Source organism: Rhodofomes roseus (genome assembly GCF_022264815.1).
Source record: "Rhodofomes roseus strain CIRM-BRFM 1785 chromosome Unknown C8Q71scaffold_19, whole genome shotgun sequence".
NCBI classification, from domain to species: domain Eukaryota; kingdom Fungi; phylum Basidiomycota; class Agaricomycetes; order Polyporales; family Fomitopsidaceae; genus Rhodofomes; species Rhodofomes roseus.
In genome coordinates this window covers 491000-516155 of record NW_025952975.1, presented here as the reverse complement: position 1 = coordinate 516155, position 25156 = coordinate 491000, and the positions used below count along the sequence as shown (strand labels likewise).

Genomic DNA, 25156 nt, shown 5'->3' with positions numbered 1-25156 from the left:
GCACACGTTGGCGGCATCCGGGCGCTCCTCCGCGCTCAGCCACCATCACTCACGTCCTTCGGTTCGCTACCGGGATTTGGTCCTCAGCCGCAGCGACCTCACAGCACTGTCACTGTCATGCGTACAGCTGGGCTGCACGTAGGTATATATTTTTACTTTATTTTGTTGTTATCGCGTCGGTCAGCTTCTCGGTCTCCTGACCCGGAGGAACTTGGCCCGTCTCACGTCGGACGGTTTGCGATACTTACCAATAGCCTCTCTCAAAGTTCGCGTATGAATGGGCGCTACGGCAGACGCACATCGCCAGGCGTAGCCCCCATCAATCGATGCTTTCCCTTTTTTCGGTTTTCATTTCGATCCCAGCTGGGATCCGTGACAATCTGTCACACAGTTCGCCTCGAGGCGATGGCGTGTCCGCATCACAGCCGCACTTCAACCACCCACTTGTACGTACGTTTACGGCGCTCCCCTTACAGGCACGATGTCCCGCCGTCGACTCTCCTTTCTCCCGTTCCCTCACTTCACTTCAGCCCTTCGACTCATACCGTCCTTGGACCCCCTCCTACGGTTTCTTCATCTCATGTCTACCCGAGGTCGACCCACAAGGAAGAGGTCGAGTGACGTGCCAGCGGACAGCAACAAGGATGATGACCGTATGACAATCCACTGGGTTGGAAAACACTCATACCGCACGGAGAGGCTCTTGGCCTGGCTCGTGGAGCATCAGAAGGCACGGCGCGAGCTCCTTGGGGACGATTGCAACGAGGCCCGAGAGGAGGGGCGCCCTATCTCTGCAGGCAGCTCGTCGCGCTCAGTTCAATGCAGAGTGATTGCTGAGGAAATTTTTCGAACTGACTTGGACGACAAGGTGGTTTCCTGCCGTACAAGGCTGAACGATCGTGTATGGAGACGCATTCAGGCGTAAGTGAATTTATTATTATGTATGTTTATCCTTCGTGCAGGCTTATGATTTCTGATAGATTGAAGAAGGACTACGGCGAGTACATAAGGTTGCTGAACACGACCGGCTACGGTCTCACCGAGAGGGACAATGCCGATGGTATCTTGACAGTGGAAGGTGAGTCTGATGGATACACAACGTCAAGCAGAGCACTGATTCGTGCCGGGTTAAGACAAAGCGTGGAGAGAAGCGAGGCTAGACCCCGAGTGGAAGGAATCTATGGTCCAAATCTTTGGTAGAAGGCCCTCCCTCGTGCTCACGGGAGCGTCCGCGGAACCTGGCCAAGACCTTCAAGGAGAAGCATCTCGGCACTGGAACATGCGTCAGGCAGACGCCTTGCGCCCTGCCACGCCCGTTGATTCCACTCCGGAGATGCCGATGCTGCAGCCTGGGATGTGGTCTAACGTCGAAGGAGGGGCTGAGGGGCCTTTGGACGACTCATGGTTGAGCTACGCTTTCGGCCAGGGTGCCAGTGCCGGGGACGATCAAATCATTGCGTGAGTGAGTGCAACCACAACATCCTGCACAGACACTAACTGCATCCCTAGCGAGGGCGGCAACCGGATCTCCAGTGATAACGTCCGTGACGATGCACTCCCCCCTGACCTCGACTTCGCCCTGGGGCTTGGGCCGAAGCCACCGAACGCGCATCAACTTGAATACCTCCAACCGTCCGCTAGCGCATCCGCTGAGGTTCAACACCAAGCTCCGTCACGTGGAGACCCCACAAGCCTCACAGCGTCCAGGTCAGGAGTATCTTCAGCCACGCAGTTGCACGTCAGCCCTGCTACCGCACACGCGGGTACGGTCACCCGCGGCTCCCTATACCACTTCTCGCCTACAGCGAGTGAGACGTCCAGTATCCATAGTGTCCCGTCCCCCTCCCATTACCCTCCTTCGCTGCATAGTGCTGGGTCGTCGCTCTCCTCCCTCCATGCGTCCATGAACACCTGGACTGTCTCGACGTCGTCTCTGCCCTCTCACGCAAGTATACGGTCCCCGTTGTCGCCATCTTCTACAGCCGTTTCGTCGCAGGGGGCACCTCGTGTTGTGACTGGCAAGCGGCCATCCGAGAAGACCTCTTCGTCCGCATCGAAGAAGAGCCGGACGAGCGCCGGGGCAAAGACTGCCTCGGCACAGCCAGACATGAGTGGTATCAGCGAGCGGCTGGACGCCGCTGCACAGGTGCACGACGAGGTCACGAAGGCTGCGTTGTTGAGGGAGGAACGGGCGACGTTAAAGGCAAAGGCGTTGCTAAAGCGCGAGGAGGTGAAGGAAATCCAGGCGCAAACGGATAAGCTGAACGCGCAGAGCCTCATGATGAGGACAGTCGCAAACCAAGGGTTTGCATACATCCCGGACGACCTTAAGGACAACATCACTCCGAGCCTGATGCCCTACGGCGTCAACGTTCCTTACGGCGTCAACGTTCCTTACGGCGGCAACGTTCCTTACGGCGGCAACGGTCCCTACGGCGGCGGCAACACTCCGTACGCCGGCGGCAACGCTCCCTACGCCGGCGGCAATGCTCCCTACGCCGGAGGCAACGCTCCGTACGGCGGCGGCAATGCTCCCTACGCCGGCGGCAACGCTCCATACGGCGGCGGCAACGCTCCCTACGGCGGCGGCAATGCTCCCTACGGCGGCGGCAATGCTCCCTACGGCGTGGGCGCGACGCCCTTCACACCACTCGGGCCTGTTGCACCCTACCCACCCATCACAAACATCGCCCCCACCGGGCCTGTCATGCCCGTCACACCTGTTATGTCGCCTGCTCACATTGTGCCCGTCTCGCCCATCGCCCCTGTCACCCCTGGCTCGTCGTTCCCCGTCGGTCCCACTGCGCCCATTGCACCCTTCACACCCTTAGTACACGTCGCGCCCGTGTCCGCTGCGTCGATCGTGTCAATTGCGCCTGCATCCACTGCGGCCGTCGCGCACGTTGCGCCTGCGTCCGCCGTGCCTGTGTCTGTCGCACCCACGTCCGTCGCACCCGCGTCCACTGCATCCGTCGCATCCATTGCGCACGTTGCGCCTGCGTCCGCTGCGTCTGTCGCATCCGTCGCGCATGTCACACCTGCGTCTGCTGCCCCCGTTGCCCCCGTTGCTCCCATGTCGCCCGACCTAGCTGAGGATCTCTATGAGTAGTGAGGGTGCATTATGTTGTGTATTTGTAGTCATTGCAATGATATGGTGGTAACTTCTATTGGACGACAATGTATTGAGGCTATACAAACAAGTCTGAATGTGATACATGAAAGGCAGTATGAACTTTGATGTCCCATACTATGTCTACTATCATTGCTGTGCAGCCAAGATCTCTCTAAGTAGATACATTCGCTTCTGGATCCCTTCAGGTGTAACTTCATCATCCCCATCACCTTCCATAGCCTCTGCTGTCACCTCTTCCTCAGTAGGAGTAAATCGAGGTCGTTCACTGGAATGAACACCAAGCTGATTCAGAACCTCAGTCCAAGTCCTCTCCTGGGTGAGGTCCTGATTATGCTTTAGTCCACTCCTGATTGCCCGGTGATACGCTCCCATCTGGACTACACCCCGATTCGTGAGGTATCGAGCTCACGCGCGCAGTTCACCGACTTAGGCATTGCTCGACATTGGCCAGCATGCTACGACTACACTAAGAAGACTCTAGCGGAAGTCCCGTCCACCGAAGGGTCCAGTGTTACGACCACGACCTCGGAAACCTCCCCTACGACCGGCTGCGTCTCGAACAGGCTCGCCGACGTTAATGCCTCGCTCGCGCCCTCCCAGTTCGGCGACGCTCGTAGAGAGCGACCCGAGGATCCTACGAATCTCCTGCTGGTCCTCGCTCAGGCGGTGGACGGCGTTAGCCAAGTGATTGAAGTTGTCGGGCAAGCGGCGATACTCCGGCACATACAGTGGGTCGAGTTGGTAGGAGACCGGAGCCAGAGGCTCGTCGATAGCCTCGCGATGCAGGACGGACTCCTCGGACCAGGCGATGGTCGGATAGGGTGCGCCCAACGAGTCGTGAGGCAGCTTGTAGCGCTGGAAGATCTCGTCGATGTAGTTCATGACCTCGACGACGTCGTTGAAGGAGTACGGCGATGGGACGGAGTTCGGGTCATCGGTGACCGCCTTGCAGTAGGACTCGAAGAGACCGCGCTGGAAAAGCTGGTGAGGATCTATCCCTGGCCGACGAAGGCGACAGAAGACCTACGAGCATCCAACGAACGCAGTTGGCCCACGACAGCCATTCGCCCCGAGATACGGGCAGGAGACGTGGCTCTACGGCGGCCTCACCCTTGATGACTTCGATCAAACGGTAGTAGCGGGCGATGTGAGCTTCCGCGGTTGGTTCGACGCGTACGTTGGGCATGGTGGTGTTGGGGAAGAATCTGCAAGACAACCTCGGTCGTATGGTCGCGGTGCTACGGCTAGCCAAGTACCGTTCGGGCGGTTGCCCGGGGCTAATCACGTTCAACAGGGCCCGAAGTCTTACGCCATTATGGCGCATTCTGTGTGTGCTCGCCGGGCAAGTCGATAGCCGGTGTGCTGGCCTCTACGATTGGACAGCGCTCGTATCGTTCGACTCGGATCATTTATATGCACGTGTTTTCCTGTTTGTGTAGGCGTTGTTCTATCCTGTATATACTGCGGGGCGAGCCCCCTCGAATACCAGATACCCTTACCCTCTCAACTTGTCCGTTCGTCGTACGTCCGTCAGCAGTCAGTCCGTACGCGAGAAGTCAGTCAGTACGATCGTCAGTCCGTCAGAGTTCGTCAACGCCCCGAGTGGTGTCTCTACATCTTGTCCTGCCATCGCTTGCCTCGTCTAGTCCCTCGTCTCGTCGTCAGGTCCTCGATTCGTTCGGTTCGTGACCGTGGTCTACTCGTCTCGAAGCGTCCGCTACTTTGTCGTAGAAGCAGATCGGGCCTGTGCGAAGCCTTGCCGACCTCGCTCCTTCCACTATCGACCATCGTACCATCTCGGTACACCTTCCTAGCCACTAGGTCTCGCATATCGTTGCTCGCCCTTCGTCGGGTGTGTTGTGTGTGGCCTTTGTGGTGCTTTCGGTCACATCATCTTGGAGCCCACCGCGAGGGGGTGAAGTTAAAGCAGGATTTCCCGGCCCCGTCTGCTAGACATCAGCCCGGCCGACTACGAGGACTACGAAGAACCGATTTTCGCGTGGGTAATCGAGAGTCGATTAGGTCCTGGGGCCGCAGCACGATTTCGTCGTAGACCTGGTGCACTCCCTTCGACTCAAACCCCTATCCCACAAGCTCCCGCAGAAGTAGAGCGTGTTCTTGGTTCCGACGAACCAGAAAGCTCCTTTGCAGAACGTCCAACTGCCATTCAGTCAGCCTCGCAGCATCCCCGTCGTCATTCGTCTCCGACAGACCGATCTGAGGACCGTTCGTCAGTTTTCGGCTCACCACTATCCTCCCTATCTCCGTCGCCACCCCTTGACGAGGTGGCCCCGAAAGCGAACACGCCTACTACGCGTAGAGGTTCGAGCAGCTTCCCCGTAACTCCACCCCCACCTACCACGAGTCGTCGAGGTTCCGGAGCCCGTCCCGGACCAGTGCAGTCCACATCGAGGACAGGTCCAACCCGCAACTCATCCAGTTCTACTACTCCTACGAACGAGCCAGATATGTCTCACGCCGCTCAGTCAGCCGCTGCAGTCGCAGCGCACCCACCTGCCATGCCTGCCCGAGGCCACTCGACCGCGCCCGTCTTCGACGAGACCGAACCTCTCTCGTTCAACAGATACTTCCAGGATCTCGAAACCCACTTCTCGCGTTGCGGTATCAAGACCGACATAGACAAGAAGTCGTGGGCCACTAGGTACCCTCCGCTACGAGTCTCCGAGCTATGGGAGATGCAACCTACGTTTAAGGATGCGACCAAGACGTACGACGACCTTAAGAGGTCGCTACGACAGCTCTACCCAGGGGCCGACGACCAGCACAAGTACTCCATCGCGGATCTAGACAAGGTCGTCACCGACCGCGTACGGCTCGGCCTGTCCAATGCCCTCGACCTAGCAGCGTACTACCGAGACTTCTACATGATCTCCGAATATCTCATCTCGCAAGGCTCGCTATCGACGCTCGAGCAGGACCGGAAGTTCCAACTCGGTTTCTCGCCAGCGCTGTGGACGCCTGTGGAGCAGCGCCTTCTACTGAAATACCAGGATCACCCTCGTCAGAAGCCGTGGAGTTTTGCGATGATCTACGAGGCGGCGCAGTGGGTCCTCGACGGACCTACTCCGGCATCGACGTTCCAACAGACCATAGTTACGTCCCCAGTGGTCTCGACGATTCCGGCAGCTGCCCCTGCGACCACGGCTGGTGGTGTTAAGGCGGAAGAACTACTACCCCTACTACAGACGTTGATCAAGACGCTCGAGAACCAACAGACCCGCGGTCGGGCACCCGCCGCGTCGAACTCGACCACGAGAGATGGGCCGTTCTGTTACTACTGTGGACGCCCCGAGTGTCGTATTGGCCGTTGTGAACTTTTCGACGAGGATACGAAGAAGGGACTGTGTATACGCACGGCGGAGGGCAAAATCGTGTCTTTCGATGGCAAGTTCATGAGCCGCGGCGACGGCCAGACGCTACGTGACGCGATCTTCGAGTACGCGCATCGCATGGGCAAGCTAGGACACGCCTCGACGCCTGCGACCGGATCAAACGCGATCTTGCAAGGCTCTAGGGCTGACACCATGCTATATGAAACAGTTGACAGCCACCAAGCCGCGACCTACTCGCTCGGTCTCGAGGAGCGCCTCGACCGTGTTAAGGACGAACTTTCGTATCTGACGGAAATCTACGCGCAGGAGCGACGGAGGAGACCGGTCTTCGACGGGGTCGTGATAGAGAAACGTCAGACCAGGTCGACCGCCAGACCGGCCAACCTACCTGCGGACAAGGGCAAGTCTCCCGCTCGGGCACCGTCAAGCGAACGAACGGTCAGATTCGAAACCCCCCCGGAGACGCCGCCTACGAGCAGGAGTACTACGCCCTCAGTCGAACCGTCCACCGCACGCTCCGCGAGCCACGCGCCACCTACCGCCGCTGCGAAGGCCGCGCCAGCGGGCTCGAGCACTACCCCGACCACGTCGACGCCTAGCAACACTGCGACAGCCGACAAGTCTGCGCCGATTCACCCGTTCGCGAACGTGAAAGACGCGACCTACGCGCCACCAACTACCCGTAACTTCGGTGCCGCGCCGACCAAGGTTAAGAATCGCGATGGCTCGTACACGAATCTCGCTCCGGTAGTTCAAGCCCAGATTGCGGAAACCGTCTACAAGCGGTCGATGACCACTCCAACCGTCAGCTTGACTATTGAAGAGCTCCTCAGCATCTCGCCCGACATCCGGAACAAGTACCGCGAAGCGGTTACCCCTCGTCGAGTAGCGCACGATGCCAACACTGTGTCGACGAACATGGCCTCTGTGGAAAGTAGCGCGAGCGGCAGCGAGCAGGAGCTCGACTGTCACGACAACGAGTTGGATCCGAACGCAACGATCATCCCCGACACGTACGAAACGTATCTTCGTGTTCTGCCCAAGGGGGTTCCGCCTAGCGAACTAGTTGTCGCAGCTGAGTCGCACGCGCTGCGTACCGTTGACTTGCTCATCGACCGTAAGGAGAAAGTTGCGTGCATCCTCGACCCTGGTTCGCAGGTCATCTGTATGTCGGAGGCCCTCTGCTACCACCTCGGTCTCGCATTCGACCCCACGATCTGCCTCAGCATGCAGTCTGCGAACGGTGGAGTCGACCGCTCGCTGGGCCTAGTCCACAACGTACCCTGCCAAGTTGGACCGATCACACTGTACCTCCAGATCCACGTCATCCGCAGAGCGTCGTACGACGTACTCTTGGGTCGTCCGTTCGACGTCATCACGGAGAGCGTGGTCAAGAACTACTTCAACGAGAACCAGACGATCACGCTTGTGTGTCCCAACACCAACGAGCAGGTCACCATTCCGACGATGCCTCGAGGACGCCCCCGATTCCAAGAGGTTTTTCAGAAGAGATCGTCGACACTTTCGAACATCTAGTTCAAGCCGAAGAGGATGAACAGGTCGCGTTAGTGATCGACTTCGAGAACGATACCCCTTCCATTTCCGCCTATGCCAATATCTCCTCGCTTGATAACCCGGTCCTAGCGGCCACATACCTCTCAGTACCCGACACCTATTCCAACTTTATTTTCGACAGCGTCCGAACCAGTACAGAAGCCAGCCAGTCATCGACGAATACCACCTATGCTTCCCACGTTCCTTCTACTGTTCCTCTCTCTCATACCCGCGCTGGCGATACCCATAGTAGTACTTCTTCGACCGAGGATGACGCCGACGTCGCAACGTTCGCGCAAGCAAAATCAAAGAAGAAGTACAAGCCAGTCGCACGCAAGACTAGACCAGTTCTGGGCTCGTTGCCTGCCGAGTTCCGCATCATACGCGACATCAAGGGAGACCCGCTCTCGACGATGCGCGAGCTCAACCCGAATCCACCGCCGTCCGAGACAAGAGGCCGCTATACCGCTGAGCGCGCAGCGACCACCGATAAGTTGCACGACGATGGACTTCTACAACCCGCGGAGCGGGACCTCCTTCATCATTTTATGGCTACGAATAACGACGCGTTCGCGTGGTCCGACGACGAGCGTGGTAATTTCAAGGCCGAATACTTCCCGCCAATCGACTTTCCGGTCATTCCTCACACGCCCTGGGTCCAGAAGAACATACCGATCCCCCCAGGACTCTACAACGAAGTCTGCGCACTCATCCGACGAAAGATCGACTCCGGAGTGTACGAACCCTCGAACTCGTCCTACCGTTCGCGATGGTTCTGTGTGGTCAAGAAGGATGGGAAGTCTCTGCGACTCGTCCACAGTCTCGAGCCACTTAACGCAGTCACGATCCAACATTCAGGGGTTCCACCCACACCAGAATACCTGGCCGAACAATTCGGAGGACGGGCGTGCGGCGGAATGCTCGACCTCTATGTCGGATACGACGAACGGTACATCTCCGAAAGCTCACGCGATCTCACGACGTTCCAGACCCCTTACGGTGCGATGAGGCTCACGACGCTTCCCATGGGTTGGACGAACGCGGTTCCTATATTCCACGACGACGTTACCTACATCTTGCAACCGGAGACTCCCGAGTACACGATACCGTACATCGACGACGTACCCGCGAAAGGCCCAGCAACCGACTATGGCGGCGAGGTCATCCCGCAGAACCCAGGCATTCGACGCTTCGTGTGGGAGCACTTCCAGAACCTGAATCGTATCGTGACCCGCATGCGCTACGCTGGAGGAACATTCTCGGGCGTCAAGAGCGTCCTCGCGGCTCGCGAAACCATGGTCATCGGTCACCGCTGCACGCCCGAGGGACGATTACCCGACGAAACCCGGGTGGCTACGATACGGAACTGGGGGCCTTGCCATACCTTATCCGACGTGCGAGCCTTTCTAGGAACTATGGGCGTGTGCCGAATCTTCATTCGCAACTTCGCGCATCGTGCCGATGCATTGGTACGACTCACCAGGAAAGACGTGCCCTTCGAGTGGGGCCCGGCGCAGCAGCAAGCCCAGGACGACCTCAAGCAGGCCCTGCTGGAAAGTCCCGCTCTACGCTCGATCAAGTACGACACCACGTCGCCGGTGATCCTGGCGGTCGACACGTCATATATCGCCGTCGGATATCTTCTGTGCCAGTGCGACGAAGAGGACCCACGAAAGCGCTTTTACAGTCGATTCGGTTCCATCACGCTCAACGATCGCGAGCGCAGGTTCTCCCAACCCAAGCTCGAAATCTACGGCCTGTTCCGCTCGCTGCGCGCGCTACGGCTCTACCTCATAGGCGTCCGCAATCTGGTCATAGAAGTCGACGCTCGCTACATCAAGGGAATGTTGGCCAACCCAGACATTGCGCCCAGTGCCAGCATTAACCGCTGGATCGTCTCCATTCTGACTTTCCATTTTACGCTCGTACACGTTCCGGGCTCGTCGCACGGACCCGATGGACTCTCACGAAGGACGCCGCAGCCTGGAGATGCGGCGGTCGACGAAGACGACGGTTTCGACGACTGGATCGACAACATGTACTCGTTCGTGCACATGGTCCAACCTCTCCGTCCCACCCAATCCCACCCTCCAGACATCTTTCAAGACGATGAGCCGATCGCGGTCCTGGCACTGACCGAGGACGGTCAGAATCTCAGTCAGGGGGAGGATGGCGACGACTACTCGATAGTACCTCGTTCAGACAAGGCAAAGAAGCTCGACGAACGACTCATCGACGTCAGGAAGTTTCTCGATCAGCCCGCGAGACCGGAAGGAATGGCAGACCGCGCGTTCGAAGCATTCTACAAGTACGCCGTCCTCTTCTTCCTTACGGCAGGAAAGCTATGGCGACGAGACTCCCAAGGAGCGCACAAGGTCGTACTACCGCAGGAACGAAGGATTCGAGCGCTACGGGAAAGCCACGACCGTATTGGACACCGAGGTATCCACGCAACGATAGTCGCAGTCACAGAGCGTTTCTGGTGGCCCGACCACAAGTCGGACGTAGCGTGGTACGTTCGCACCTGCGATCTATGCCAGAAGCGTCAGCTACGGCAGATCCTCATCCCACCGACGGTACCTTTACCAGCGGGAATCTTCGTGAAAGCGTTCGGCGACACGATGTTCATGCCTCTATCAGGAGGTTTCAAGCTCATAGCGTCGGCCCGATGCTCGGCCATAGCGTACGCAGAAGGACGAATGCTCCGGCGCGAGACGGCCCAGTCACTAGGCGATTGGATGTACCAGGACCTGCTATGTCGCTGGGGCATGCTCGTCGAAGTCGTCACGGACAACGGGGCGCCATGGGTCAAGGCGCTCGAGTACCTCTCGAAGAAGTATCACATTAACCACATCCGAATCAGCGGGTACAACTCGCGCGCGAATGGCATCGTCGAGCGCTCGCACTTCGACATGAGACAAGCGCTATTCAAGGCAGCAGACGGAGATCAGTCAAAGTGGTCGCAAGTCTTCCATTCTGTCTTATGGTCCGAACGTATCACGACAAGGCGCCGACTTGGTTGCTCGCCGTACTTTGCTGCTACTGGGACTCACCCTATCCTACCTCTGGACGTTATCGAAGCTACCTACTTGGTCCCGCCACCCGACGCAGTCATCGACACCACCGAGCTCATCGCGAGAAGAGCCATCGCACTGCAGAAGCGACCAGAGCAACTAGAGCGAATTTACTCGAAGGTCTACGAGGCACGTCGCGAAGCTGCACAACGTTTCGAACGGGAACACCGATACACGATTGCGGACTTCGACTTTGGAAGAGGCGACCTAGTGCTGGTCAGGAACACCGCGATCGAGAAGGCACTGAACCGCAAGATGCGCCCTCGCTATCAAGGACCCATGGTCGTAATCTCGAGGAACCGCGGAGGCGCGTACATCATTGCCGAGCTCGATGGAACGGTGCTCGACCGTCCCATAGCAGCCTTCCGAGTGATACCCTACCTCGCGAGACGTTCGATACCTATCAGGCTCGACCAGCTTGACATCCCGGTCACGCGACTAGAAGAGATGGAGGCTACCACGACCTTGGGAGACGACGAAGAGGAGGGCGAAAGTTCGGGCACGGACGAAGACGAGGACTCGGGCGAAGACGACGCCTAAGCCCAACCCTCCCCAACTGAGCCCTTATATACCCTGCTCCCTTATTTTCATCTGTTATTCTATCAGATTCTTAATGTCGGACCGGGCTGGCTCCCACTACGACGAGTGGACCGGACTCGAGACAACGCGTAGGACAGTTACTCGAACGCCGATTCATTCTCAATACAAGCACGAACAAGACACGAGGACCGTTACACAACCAGCGAGCAGGTACTACGAAGTCCTTAAGTACGCGACGGGCCCGCTTTCGACGCACCCAGCTCAGCCTGCCGAGCCTCGAAGCCCTCGGTGGCGAAGCTGTCCAACTGGTCGCGCACGGCCTCGACGCACGACAGTTCGATCGACAAGACCTCCATCTGCGTGGTCAAGGCCTCAGCGCGAGCGGCGGCCACCTCGAACGCCTGGCGGACGCGTGCTTGGGTGCCGAGAGCGATCGCCTGGGTCTGCGCAGCTTCGGGGATGGACCTGAAGTCCCCGAAGAGCTCTCGCACGCGAGCCTGGAAGCTCACGAGGCTTCCGCCGCCGAGGTTACCATCCTCGAGGCGGGGGCGTTTGCTTGGACGGGGGACCGCAACTTCGAGTGGCTCCTCCTTCTCCTTCTTGCCCTCTGCAAGCATACGTCAGTCCTCGAACGCAGTAGAAGGTGGGCGAAGGGAGACTTACTACCGCTGCGTGACAGCTTCAGCTGCCCGTTGAACGTGGCGCCACCGTAGTAGCACGCCTGGTGCTGCGAGAAGCACAAGTCGCACTTGAGGTTGTGCTCCTCGACGAACACGCACTTACGGACTTCGGCGAAGCCGGTCGCGCATCGGTCGCACTGGGCCAGAAAGCGAGGATGGTTAGAACAGCACGAGCTATCAAGGAAGGACTTACGACCGGGTTAGCGCTCCAAAAGTCGTACGCGCGTTGCGCGCGCACCCTCTGTACCCCCTGGAGGTGCGACAGATCGACTCGAACCGTCGAGAGGGCGTCGTTGTCGGCCTCGGACTGGTCGTCGGCTTTGCGTTTCTTGCCCTTGTCCTTCGGAGGGGCGGGGGCTTGGTCAGTTACGTCTTCGACGTCGTCGTCACGAGGCGGGGCAGCCCGAGCTTCAGCGGCCTTCGCGAGAGCCTCGCGCTGCTCGACGGCCTTACGCTCCTGCTCCTGTTGAACGAGGAGTTCCGCCTCGCGGGCACGGAGGGCCTCGGCTTCACGCGCGGCGCGTTCCTTCTCCTCTTGCAACCGGCGGAGCTCGACCTCACGCTCGATCAGCGCGATGGCCGTCGTGAGCTCGGCGAAGTCAGGGGTCGACTCGGCCATTTGATGGGCGGCGTCGAGGTTCGCACGGGCGGCGGTGCGAAGGTTCATGTCGACGATGTCGACGAGCAGCTGCTCGAGGGGTAAGCCGCGCGCGAAGCGTCGGTAACGGTTCTAGGAGCGGGATGAGCGCAGAGACCAAACGAACAGGGTGTGCGATACTCACCAGTGCCACGTAGTGACCATCGAGGAACTCCAAGACTTCCTCGGGAGCCACCGGGAGCTGGTGTACGTCGAGCCACGAACGCAGGACGTTGGTGGGGTCGGACGACGCGGCTGACGAAGGGGCGCGAGAGGCGGCAGGAGCGGACATGGTGTCGAAGGCGTCGGGAGTGGTGGGCACGGCGTCGTGGAGCGGGATCGGGCAAGGCGAGCACGAAGGAGAGAAGCTGAGCAGGGAAGGCGTCGTCAGGAGCCCCAGGTATATATTCTGCCAGGTCTTGTGGGTCCACCTTCCTGGCTGGGCAAAGCAGCGCCCGGAAGTATCCCCATCGACGCTTCCATCACAACTGTCGAACACGGCTCGGCTCAGCGCTGTGGCTAGCCAATCATCAATTCCTTCTCCATCAGGCCGTGCCAGCCCTTTATTCTGATTGGCTGGGGACTCGCACGGCTGTGCCGGACTGCTAGAAGGACCGCCGCGGAGGCAAATGGGGCATCGCGGGATCGGGCAGAACGGCGTGAGCGCGAATACGTGACCATCGAAGCGCGATCGAGCCTGGCCAAGGACGCTGCGCGAGCACGGTTCGTGCAAGTCGAGCGTGGACCGAGGACGGCCCAGATTTCAGTCAGGGGGAGATGATACGCTCCCATCTGGACTACACCCCGATTCGTGAGGTATCGAGCTCACGCGCGCAGTTCACCGACTTAGGCATTGCTCGACATTGGCCAGCATGCTACGACTACACTAAGAAGACTCTAGCGGAAGTCCCGTCCACCGAAGGGTCCAGTGTTACGACCACGACCTCGGAAACCTCCCCTACGACCGGCTGCGTCTCGAACAGGCTCGCCGACGTTAATGCCTCGCTCGCGCCCTCCCAGTTCGGCGACGCTCGTAGAGAGCGACCCGAGGATCCTACGAATCTCCTGCTGGTCCTCGCTCAGGCGGTGGACGGCGTTAGCCAAGTGATTGAAGTTGTCGGGCAAGCGGCGATACTCCGGCACATACAGTGGGTCGAGTTGGTAGGAGACCGGAGCCAGAGGCTCGTCGATAGCCTCGCGATGCAGGACGGACTCCTCGGACCAGGCGATGGTCGGATAGGGTGCGCCCAACGAGTCGTGAGGCAGCTTGTAGCGCTGGAAGATCTCGTCGATGTAGTTCATGACCTCGACGACGTCGTTGAAGGAGTACGGCGATGGGACGGAGTTCGGGTCATCGGTGACCGCCTTGCAGTAGGACTCGAAGAGACCGCGCTGGAAAAGCTGGTGAGGATCTATCCCTGGCCGACGAAGGCGACAGAAGACCTACGAGCATCCAACGAACGCAGTTGGCCCACGACAGCCATTCGCCCCGAGATACGGGCAGGAGACGTGGCTCTACGGCGGCCTCACCCTTGATGACTTCGATCAAACGGTAGTAGCGGGCGATGTGAGCTTCCGCGGTTGGTTCGACGCGTACGTTGGGCATGGTGGTGTTGGGGAAGAATCTGCAAGACAACCTCGGTCGTATGGTCGCGGTGCTACGGCTAGCCAAGTACCGTTCGGGCGGTTGCCCGGGGCTAATCACGTTCAACAGGGCCCGAAGTCTTACGCCATTATGGCGCATTCTGTGTGTGCTCGCCGGGCAAGTCGATAGCCGGTGTGCTGGCCTCTACGATTGGACAGCGCTCGTATCGTTCGACTCGGATCATTTATATGCACGTGTTTTCCTGTTTGTGTAGGCGTTGTTCTATCCTGTATATACTGCGGGGCGAGCCCCCTCGAATACCAGATACCCTTACCCTCTCAACTTGTCCGTTCGTCGTACGTCCGTCAGCAGTCAGTCCGTACGCGAGAAGTCAGTCAGTACGATCGTCAGTCCGTCAGAGTTCGTCAACGCCCCGAGTGGTGTCTCTACATCTTGTCCTGCCATCGCTTGCCTCGTCTAGTCCCTCGTCTCGTCGTCAGGTCCTCGATTCGTTCGGTTCGTGACCGTGGTCTACTCGTCTCGAAGCGTCCGCTACTTTGTCGTAGAAGCAGATCGGGCCTGTGCGAAGCCTTGCCGACCTCGCTCCTTCCACTATCGACCATCGTACCATCTCGGTACACCTTCCTAGCCACTAGGTCTCGCATATCGTTGCTCGCCCTTCGTCGGGTGTGTTGTGTGTGGCCTTTGTGGTGCTTTCGGTCACATCACCGGTTATGAAGGATAATGCAAGTCCTGATCCACATGACAGCATTTGTCCACTGTACCTCATCTGAGATATGAATGCGCAGCTCCTTCAAAGACTGCCATCGTATCTTCAGAAGGCCAATGGCATGCTCCACAGCCACGCGGATCTTGGACAAGAAATAGTTGAACTTGCGTTGCTCACGAGTGAGCTGTCCATTACGAGGTTTCTTGAAGGGAGTGATGAGCCATGGTGCTAGTGTATAAGCGGAATCAGCCCAGATCCACTCATATGGGTGGAGAAGCTCGTCATGATGCTTGAACACACGAGTGTCTTTGAAGGCGGTAGAGTCATGAGCACTCCCAGGTTTCCCCACCACATAGTCAGCGATGATAAGGGAGTGCACAAAGACCACAAGCTATGAAAGCATTTAGCTTGAAGGTCACTCAAGCATGATATCATGATACTCACTGTGAGCTGCAGAGCATAGATTTTGTCCTTCCCATAGAAGTCATTTCCAAACCATCCCGGCCTTGTGAATAGCTTGATTGGGGTCCCATCCGCAGACAGAAAGCCATTTCTCCATGTCTCTGTCCCAGCCTTCTTTTCTGCACAGGCCTTTGCACCCTCTACCTGGGCCTCATCCCGGAATACAATTGCATCGTCATGGAGGGATAGTAGGGCAATCATGCAGCGCCGGGAGCAGTTGTAGATGGTACCAAGAGACACACCAGCCCAGTATGCGATTTCTGAGCCCACTGCACCTGTGCCATAGCGCCCTGCACGATAGAGGTGGATGGCAAGCTGAAGTTCAACCTCCATTTGGCGGTTATTGGAGTTATTCTGGAAGATGTGGTGGTCCTACTCAAAGGCTCAGTGAACAGTCCAAATGACATGATCAGTCTGGACTAAGAACCATACCTTTATGGCATCAACATCCTCCCAAAAGGCGTCTGGTGGGATACGTATGCAATGGTGCCATTGTGCAACATCACAATTCTCATAGTAGTGGAGTTTTGACATGAGATCAACGGGCGGCGGAGGCTCCCGATTGACTGACTGCAGATAGCGTGACTGGGATATATGGGGTTAAATGATTGTTCCAGCGTTGGTGGATATCCCGCATAGTGTTGAGATATGCTGCACTTGTATTGATTAGGATAGCATCAATGTCAGTCCCCTCAGACATGGCGTCAGAGTCGGTACCAGTTGGAGAGGGTGCTTGTCTGCCAGGATCTGTTGACATTCAAGTTGAACATCAGCACCTAAGTTTGGAGACACAGATACATACGTCCAACAGCATGATCATCAGAGGGATTGACCACTGCTAAGTCATCCAATGGTAGGCCAGTGTCTAGGTCAAAGTCGAGCTCTGCTTCAAGTTCCTCCATTTCAGCCTCCATTTCAGCCTCCATGGACCTGCCAGATTCTGACATGCTGTCATCCTCAGAAGTTCCCAAACTTGATGTTGACTCGTTGGCCAGTGAATTAACTGGTGAGGAGAAGTCAGCAGAGTGTACTACTACATTGTACAGTACAAGCATAATGTAAGAAATGGGTTACCTAACATAGTTGTCTGTTGAAAGGTCTGCCATGCATCAAATACACGTCTAAACTCGTCCGAATAGGCGGTGTTCACTTGCGCAATGAGCTGTTGACGGTATGACACACGTGTAGACCTCGCTCGAACGGCACCAGAAGGAGTGTGGGACACTGGCATGACAGCGGCAGCGAGTGGGATGAGGTGAGCGGGTTCGAGGCGACGGCGGCGGGACGAGGCGATCGGGTTCGAGGCGACGGCGGTGGGACGAGGCGATCGGGTTCAAGACGACGGCGGCGGGACGAGGCGATCGGGTTCAAGGCGACGGCGGTGGGACGAGGCGATCGGGTTCAAGGCGACGGCGGCGGGACGAGGCGATCGGGTTCGAGGCGACGGCGGTGGGACGAGGCGATCGGGCACGAGGCGATCGGGTTCAAGACGGCGGTGGGAGGCGATCACGTTCGACGCGGCGGGAGGTCCCGGTCAACGGGTAGGATGAGACAGTCAGCGCGGAATACGCAGGAGCAGACAAGGCGGGACGCAGGACGAGGACGAGGCGACACAATTGATTGAGCAGCGCAGCGCGATCGTATTATAAGATGTTCTATTGTTACGCTAGTCACACGTTGAGGTCAATTTCCTCTTTTTCCAACGCGCTTTCCCGTCTCGGCTACGCGATTTCGCCCTCTTGCGTTCACTAGCGCCCATTCCCGCTCGTTCCTAAGCGAACTTTGAGGGAGGCTAATGGCATCACCGCCCCGGTTATGACAGCCACGACAAGGCATCAGGAAGCTCGCGACACGGCCTGAAAGCTCCGCTGACAACGGCTTCTCATGTGTTGAAACAGTGTTGTGTTTTCCTGACTCGCATACCCGATACTTCGACTTGAACCATTTGGAGAAGGGAAAGAGTCGATCGCGAGGCCCACTGACCCGGCCCGGTGAATTCACTGTGCCATTCAGTATCGTGGTGCGAAGGTCAGGTACCACCGGTGCGTGTCCCCGAGGTTCTGTTTCATTCGTTAGGACTGACAGCGAACTGATGAAGTCCCATCGCGCACGAAGACCGCTTTGGTTCTAGTTCATCATTCATTGATCACTTACTCGGAGAGGCCGAATGCGTATCATCTCCGTGTGTCATCTCCGGACCCCAGCAGCAACGGTTGACTATGGTGCCGGGCACACCTTGCTGCAGTACACATGTGCTGGGATTCGGAACATCGCAGGGCCCTTCCGCTGTGACATTCAGGCACGGCAACTCGTGCCCATTCAATAACCTCGATCGTGTTGGACAATCGATCCACGCGTGTACATATGGCACTGTATCGAGTACTCACTTGGAATATGATCCTCCCTTTCCTCCAAGATCGGAGTACAGGGAGAACGGCGCCCGCAATGCATCCCACAACTCTGTCATCGCTGCGCTCTCGTCACCTCCTTGTGCTTATTCTCGGGTCGGGAAGGTTTCCAACCATATCGCTGGGTTGCTGTTGTGCCTATGCTGTCTCTCGACGTCAGGACCCTCCGCCAATGCTCACCAAAACATGAAAGACCTACTCAAACGACTGTACAACTTGCTGGGCGACGGACGCAACGGACAAGCCGCATGGCGGAGGTCACTTGTGCTTATTGCAGACGATTCTGAGTCGGTGGAATTGCGGCATTACAGAACGAGCATTGATCTGCTGAAGTAGCCTTCCCGTTTGTGGCCCTACAAACACCTTAGAAGCGACGGCTACACATCAGTTGCATGGGACAGGGTGCAAGGATAGGAGGGTCCGTAAACAGTCCAAGTCAATATATGCAACACTTGCTGACGAAGCTGAGCCAAACGACTCGGAGTCGAATGATACGTACAGGAAATTCAAGGAATCCGCTCGATGAATTCCGTACTTGGGGAACTGGTCATCCGTGGCCTTGAGGGTACATTGCGGCTCCTCGTAGATGGGCCACTGTGACGGTCGCATTCAAGTAGTTGTTGCGTATGCCGATTACGGGTCGAGCCACAAGGGAACGGAGCGGCGATGCCGATCATATATTCCATGCTGGCCGAAAGAGAGCTTCAGCGTCGTAGCTCCGTTCAAATGAATGAGACGACTCGCATGCTTCTGCGTGAACCGCGCGCAGCCGCGCCAGGCAGGGTCAAGGCCTGCGAGCCAATCGTCTAGCCATGTCTTGACATGATCCAAGTTGTGACAAGTCGGCGTAGGAGCGGCCTTGGGATCGACCTGCTACCGAGCGAGGCGCAAGTCAGCGAATGGCAAATTGGCGGTGGTCTGGGGAGCCATTGACAGGACCCAATCACGAGCGCGCTGGCGGCACACGCATAGTGTGCGTTGTATACGCAAGTGAAACTGTAGTCCGTACGCTGGGCATCTGCATAAGGCGGGATGGCTGGCCTGAGACGATCAAAGTTCTCCCATAGATTACACAACACCTCGGCTCTTGGGCGAATACGTCCCGTGAAGTAGTACTCGAGACTCCGTCTACACATCCACGGGCCTCAAGCACCTGGCTTTTCTCAAATGCCGAAGATACGAGTCGCCTCTGCTAAAAGTTTTCAAGCAGCCTCCAACCATTCTCCGACCTCCATACTCGTAGCTTTCTCCAGCGAGCTCGAGTGCATCCTCCTCTGGGACTCCGCAGCAGACCCACTCCTGTCCACGACTGAGAGCGAAATGCGTGCGTACGTGTCGCTTGAGGTCGCCCTTGCGTTGCGTAGAGAAGGGACAATACAGGCAGGCGGACAGCCCTTCGTGGGCGACGAGCTCGGCGGAGGGTACAAAGCCGACCTGCTTGTTACGAGGCGACGTGGTGCGCACTCGACTAGTGCGAGAATACGGGACGACAGAGCTGCTGGGTCGAGTATGTTTGCGGCGAGCGGCGCTCGTGCCCGACGTCGGGTTGGCTCGCTTCTTCGGCGACTCATCAGCGGGGACGTCTGGCGCGGTATGGTAAATCATAGAGGTCGGCAAGTGGGCATCGTGGCAGGTCGCAGATGAAGATCCTGCGCCCGGTGTGTCAAGAAACAACTCCGGGGAGGGGTCGGGGGGTAAGGTGGAGAACAGGTCCATGGTCGAAGAGCGCTCGCGGCAGGGGCTCGAATACGCGGTCTCGTCGCTGTAGTAGAAGAGCGGACTCTGTGACGTGTCCACCGCGCTAGGGCTAGGCGAGCCATACGTGCATGATCCAGGAAGGGCATTGTGCCAGAGCGACCTGTCCTCCGCGAAGGTGGGAGATGGGTATGCGGGGTGCAGCTGCGACGCGGTGCCTGCTGCTAGCGCGAGAGAACTGTATGATTGTATGCGTCAGTGTCATGATCAGGAACGTGAGCGTTGGTACATACTCATGGCATGGGACCGACGTGCTCAGGCTGTACGGGTCACATAGCCCATGGATGAGAGCATCCAGGTCCGCGTCCGGTAACTCGAAGAGCGAGGGTCCCTGGCCGACGGAAAGCGCTCCGAACATCCCTGTTTGATTCCAATACGGATCGACGACCCCTTCACAAAGGTCGTCGAGGAGTCCGTCTTCGGGTCGCGTGTACGCCTCGGAGACGGGCGAGTTGAGTGCGGCGGAGGCGAGGCCATCTTCGTAGTAAGGCGTAAGGTGAGTGGCGGACATTGTGGATATCCGTTCTCTGAGTGGAGGGGTATGGGAATGGGGCCATCTTGGCGGGTGATGCGTGCTTTTATACCTGTAGGGGAAGAAAGCATCGCGCCGCTGTGCAGCGCAAGGCGGCAAGGATCGAGGGAACCAACTGCACCTCTACAAGCACCAAGAGGCGCGCGACCATACCTTATATGGTGCAAACGGGGTGTCGTGATGCGAACGAAGTGTACCTCTACAAGCACCACGGCGTTAGCGGGAGTAAGTGCGAGATAATCATGGGAGATCAGCGTACCTCTACAAGCACCATCCAAATCGAGCAACTGGACGAGCCATGATGCATGAGGCCTTGAGGCCTGGTGTAGTAATATAGTATCAGCGTTGGTGACTTGTATGTCATCTGGCTCTCGACAGCAGCTGGCAATTCTACGACATTCTGTGCGGTGCTCGCCGATTTAAAATCACCGTGTCTACAACGACTCTCGTCCATGTCTAGATTTTGCGAGTTTGAGGCGCACATGTTCAGGTTGGTCGATTGAGGCGCCATCGTTGAGAACGCGATGATTTTTTCAATGCATGTACTGCAAAAAGACGTGAGAAAAAGACTGAAAGGATGCTGGCGTGCTACTACTATCGCAGTACTGTCAGTACACCTGACGACACGTCCAAACTCAGGCTAGTAAGTTGAAGTGCCAATTACTCACATGTGGTGCCGCGCAGCGTTTAGGTGCATGCCTATTAGACATACATAGAAGTCCACCATGTGTTACATTAGAGGGTTTCAAATGGAGTGCTCAAGAGCGAGGTTGGATCATCTGTTTTCAGTGGAGTGGAGCTCGAGCGTAAGGCTACGCTGCTGAAGGGCTGGCGCGCTGACGCCTTACGGTAGCTCCGCTTGAAGGAAGGCGATGTCACGGAAGGAGGGCAAGCGGGATATGTCCAGTAGCTCGGGCCCCTTGTACCAATCACCGACAGCGACGGACAGAGACTAGCGTATCCGCGACACGGGGGACAAGTCCTCGAAGGATCGTAGAGGGGCAGTGGATGCCCTCCAGCGCACATGTCTGCGGGCATAGGGAGAGGAGATGGCGACTATAGCTTCCGTACCGTAAATATGACCAATAAGTCATCGTGATGGTGCTTCCGAAGAAGGTACTGGGGAGACCTTGAGAGAACGATCTCTCAGTGTTTCCCAGCTACAGGTGACGGACATAGTCACCCAGGGGGGCGTTCGAACCCCTTGCACGGATTTTGCGTGCTCGGAAGCGAGCAACATGCTTTCGAAGGTGAAAAGGTGGGTCCGAGTCGTCAGCACCACTGTACAGGACAAAAAGGGGACTACTCAGGCGTAGACACTCTTGCACGCCCGGGACAGAGTTGCTGTGATCGCTTCATCCCCTTCGATCGCGTCGAGGAGTATCTAGTAGTGTACGGCCGTGACAGTCTCCGAGAGGATTGCAGTAAAGTGAAGCGGGACTTACATCATGAAGAGTCTCCCGTGGCAGGTTATGGCTATCATCGCCCGTGGCTATTGAGTGCCGCTGATGAACGGCTTGGGGTTGGGTCGAGCTGGGTGCGCATCGACGACAATATCGTCCTCGAGCGCGAGGATCCACATATACTTTACGCAATCCGCCCCCCTGCTGGGTCCAGTCTGAGTGAGCCAATAACGTCTCTTCTGTTTCGAAGCAGCGCAGCGACGCCTGAGACAGCGGACATAGCCTGAGTGGCATTCTGAAGGGAAAGCTCTGTCGATCAAGGTGTAGGATACGCGGCACCCAAGAACACAGCATTGATACTCCATGTAAGTTAGCAGACAACGACACGGTCGCCTCCAACACACCCCTTAAGCCGAGAGGCTTTTTTCATGGTTCTCCAGGCCCTCGTACAGGACGTCGCGTATGACCCACGGCGAGTCGTACCACATCCGCTTTTGCAGCACGAGGAACTCCACGACGGGCTTCGGGTCCTGCTTGTGCACGATCGAGCCTTTCCTTGTGTACACTGCGAGGCTCTGGACGTCCATGAGCACCCGCGAAAGCTGCGGGTGGTATGCCAGAGCTTACCTGGATCGTGTCGAAGCGCACGAGGACCTGTGTGAGCAGGCGCGAGCCGTTGTTCGGGACGACCTTACCCAGGTGCGCGGGCGTGGTGCGCACGCTGAGGATTCGGCACGGCGTGCGCTCGCCCACGAGTTTCCACATGTAGCGCCGGGTCGGATCCTGTTGGCGGACCAGCTTCAGGTAGTGTGTGCGCATGTCGCCGATTGAGAGCTCCTTGATGGCCCGCTCGTCATGCCTGCCAAACATGAGTCAGCGAGCGAGCACGAAGGGATGGAAAGATAATACGTACTCTGCTACGGCACGGTTGATTCTTGTATAGGTGTCTAGTGCCAGCCGGCGGAGGGGTGCGACCCATGCCGAGTCGCTTGTTGACTGCGCCTTGAAGATCTGCAGAGACCAGGGTGACGTTTTTGCAATCCCGGGGAAGCCCTTGTCGCCCGCCATCATCCGCATACTGCCCGCGAGCGTAAGCTACCCATGGCCCAAATACCACAGAAGCCAGTGCACCCACCTCAGGGCATTGCGCGCCCAATTCCGGAACGTCGCCCCAAGCGACTGGAGGTGGTCCGAGAGCGCCGCGTCCTTCTTCTTAGACAGCAGGCTGGGAATAGTCAAGTCTTGCAACTTTTCCGGTCAGCACGATGCGTCACGTCTACATCCGCGCACGCCGGACGGAGGACTCACCGAACGTCTGCACCGACTGCGCCCACGGGTCGTACGGCAGCTGCTTCTCCATGAGCTTGACCATTTCCAGTCTCTGGATGATCTCATCCGACGACAGCTCATCCGGGTCTTTCGTGTCTTTCACCCATTTTGCAGCGTACGACCGCCGACAGGGACTCCGCACCAAGGCCCCAAGCAGTCGCGGGTTCTCAGTGCATCGCGCACTGAGCAAGTTCGGTCTCCGTGAGGCCGCGCTGAAACATCGCCGGGCAAAGTGTGAGGACATGACCAGGCGGAAGGCGCGCCGGCCGGTGCAGAAAGTCAGAGACAGCGACAGCGTTTGAAATTGCCACAGCGAGCAAAGTCTCTCTGGTCCTCGTGAAGCGCCCAGCGCCTTCCGGGAATAGCCGGATCATGCTGGCTTGTGCACGTGCGCGGCCGGATTTCTCGGGTTTGCGTGGCGGGGACGGCTTCGCAAGCTCGACGTCTGCACCTTTCCTCGCAACCACCACCACCTCGCTTTCTCGTCCTTGCTCTCAAGCATGCCTGTACGTCCTAGAAACCCTCGAGACATGACAGCCCTGACCAACGTTGTCTCTTTTTGCAGCGTCAGTCCCGCTCTTCCCGCCCAGCTCCCCGCGCCGCGCCCGCGCAAAGCAGGGGCGCTCACACCGCCGCGGCGCCCTACGCCGGTGCGCAGGCACCCTCTGCGCACCACGCGCCGCCCGTCCCGCCCCAGGCGCAGACGCAGACGCGGGAGCCGGGCATGTTCGCGCAGATGGCGGCGACCGCGGGCTCCGTCGCGGTCGGCTCGACCCTCGGCCACGGCCTCTCGAACATGCTCTTCGGCGGCTCGTCCCATGCGGCGCCCGCTCCTGAGGCACAGGCCTTGCCCGTCCAGCAGCAGAGCTACCAGAACCAGGCGCCGAGTTGTGAGGTGCAGGCGAAGGGTGAGTGTTCGCGCATGTCGTTGAGCGGTGATAATGCTGACAAAGGCGATGATGGCGTTTAGACTTCACGCAGTGCTTGGAGAAGGCAGACCTGCCGTCGTGCACATGGTATCTTGAGCAGCTCAAGGCTGTGAGTTCGCTTGCATCCTCCCTGTCCTGGTGGGTTTGCTGACACGTCGTTGTAGTGCCAGGCTGCCGCTGCTCCGTACTAATCGGGGGGCACGGGTATCTGTGCTTTCCTCTTCCTGGACAACCCATTGTGCACAATGTCAGTAATGTCTTTGCAATTGAGCATCCTCAACGTGGACCACTCTCCACCGAGTGTGCGCGCATTTAGCTTCGCGGGAGCATACATGCGTCTCCATCAGGTTTAGTGCTAGCAAGAGCTCCGTTATGTCCGACCCTTGACGCGACAGCTTGTCGAGGGGAGCGCGCTGAGTGTGGTGGTTGATCTATTCGTCATCCCAGTCCACGCGGCCTTAGCCAAATGGATACAGTGCGCTCAGTCTGGACTCTGCACCGGTTGTTTTGCCCTTCCACATAAGTTGTCTCGCGTAGGTAGCAGTTGAGCAGTTGGATCTCCAATGGTAGACGTCGTGTAGACAGTTTTGACAGCCTGCAATGTTAGATGAAGGGTCCGCAGTCCCAATGACACCTGCTATCTGTGCACCACCCTTCGATGGAACTCTCCCTCACGTACATAAAGCACCTCGCCCTCGCCTCTCAAATTTCATGTCTCCTGCATCCCACTCCCATGTTCATATCCGTTGCTGCACATGCATGCATGTAGGCCGAAGGAGCAATGCAGGTACGTGTTGCCGTATACCTACTGACCCGACATGTTCTCGATAGCGATGGAGGCTTCGACGGGAACGACATGTTCCGAGTTGCTTGGCAATGCGCTGGTGACGGCAATGCCGTAGCCACAGTGTCCTGTATCGCAGGGCGTGTACTGCCTGACCTTGATCGGGCATTGCGTCGGCCGGGCTACGCGCAGTGGCGGCCGCGACAGCTTAAAGTATACGACTTGTATACCGCCGACGCCACAGCCAAGCCCGGTCTTGCGAAGGGTC

At 57.8% G+C, this 25156-nt stretch overlaps 8 protein-coding genes across 8 annotated transcripts; 2 read left to right on the top strand and 6 right to left on the bottom strand.

The window, feature by feature from the left end:
* Positions 1-53: 53 nt before the first annotated feature.
* Positions 54-3109, top strand: C8Q71DRAFT_875826 (uncharacterized protein; the record flags this gene model as incomplete). Its single annotated transcript, XM_047928401.1, has 5 exons — positions 54-142; positions 477-921; positions 981-1078; positions 1134-1458; positions 1510-3109. Exons 1-5 carry the CDS (start codon positions 118-120, stop codon positions 3107-3109), a joined length of 2493 nt encoding a protein of 830 aa, XP_047776033.1. The 5' UTR covers positions 54-117.
* Positions 3110-3610: 501 nt separating this feature from the next.
* C8Q71DRAFT_725907 (uncharacterized protein) lies at positions 3611-4319 on the bottom strand (the record flags this gene model as incomplete). Its single annotated transcript, XM_047921731.1, is given in 2 exon segments — positions 3611-4156; positions 4176-4319. 2 exon segments carry the CDS (start codon positions 4317-4319, stop codon positions 3611-3613), a joined length of 690 nt encoding a protein of 229 aa, XP_047776032.1.
* Positions 4320-11878: 7559 nt separating this feature from the next.
* C8Q71DRAFT_860534 (uncharacterized protein) lies at positions 11879-13263 on the bottom strand (the record flags this gene model as incomplete). Its single annotated transcript, XM_047927811.1, has 4 exons — positions 11879-12261; positions 12318-12471; positions 12528-13064; positions 13117-13263. The coding sequence occupies 4 exons, from the start codon at positions 13261-13263 to the stop codon at positions 11879-11881; spliced, it is 1221 nt and encodes a 406-aa protein (XP_047776031.1).
* A 605-nt stretch (positions 13264-13868) lies between these two features.
* C8Q71DRAFT_725905 (uncharacterized protein) lies at positions 13869-14577 on the bottom strand (the record flags this gene model as incomplete). Its single annotated transcript, XM_047921730.1, is given in 2 exon segments — positions 13869-14414; positions 14434-14577. 2 exon segments carry the CDS (start codon positions 14575-14577, stop codon positions 13869-13871), a joined length of 690 nt encoding a protein of 229 aa, XP_047776030.1.
* A 1162-nt stretch (positions 14578-15739) lies between these two features.
* C8Q71DRAFT_875816 (uncharacterized protein) lies at positions 15740-16403 on the bottom strand (the record flags this gene model as incomplete). Its single annotated transcript, XM_047928400.1, has 2 exons — positions 16181-16403; positions 15740-16120 (listed from the first exon to the last, which is right to left on the bottom strand). Coding segments are annotated over exons 1-2 (483 nt in total), but the record flags the coding sequence as incomplete, so codon positions are not given.
* Positions 16404-19253: 2850 nt separating this feature from the next.
* C8Q71DRAFT_195900 (uncharacterized protein) lies at positions 19254-20509 on the bottom strand. The gene is made up of 2 exons (XM_047916909.1): positions 20145-20509; positions 19254-20089 (listed from the first exon to the last, which is right to left on the bottom strand). The coding sequence occupies exons 1-2, from the start codon at positions 20420-20422 to the stop codon at positions 19285-19287; spliced, it is 1083 nt and encodes a 360-aa protein (XP_047776028.1). The 5' UTR covers positions 20423-20509; the 3' UTR covers positions 19254-19284.
* Positions 20510-21867: 1358 nt separating this feature from the next.
* Positions 21868-23606, bottom strand: C8Q71DRAFT_195789 (uncharacterized protein). The gene is made up of 5 exons (XM_047916908.1): positions 23155-23606; positions 22982-23087; positions 22760-22924; positions 22474-22705; positions 21868-22421 (listed from the first exon to the last, which is right to left on the bottom strand). The coding sequence occupies exons 1-5, from the start codon at positions 23417-23419 to the stop codon at positions 22254-22256; spliced, it is 936 nt and encodes a 311-aa protein (XP_047776027.1). The 5' UTR covers positions 23420-23606; the 3' UTR covers positions 21868-22253.
* Positions 23607-23869: 263 nt separating this feature from the next.
* Positions 23870-24295, top strand: C8Q71DRAFT_712942 (uncharacterized protein; the record flags this gene model as incomplete). The annotated part of the gene is made up of 3 exons (XM_047920889.1): positions 23870-24083; positions 24146-24213; positions 24269-24295. Coding segments are annotated over 3 exons (309 nt in total), but the record flags the coding sequence as incomplete, so codon positions are not given.
* Positions 24296-25156: the final 861 nt, after the last annotated feature.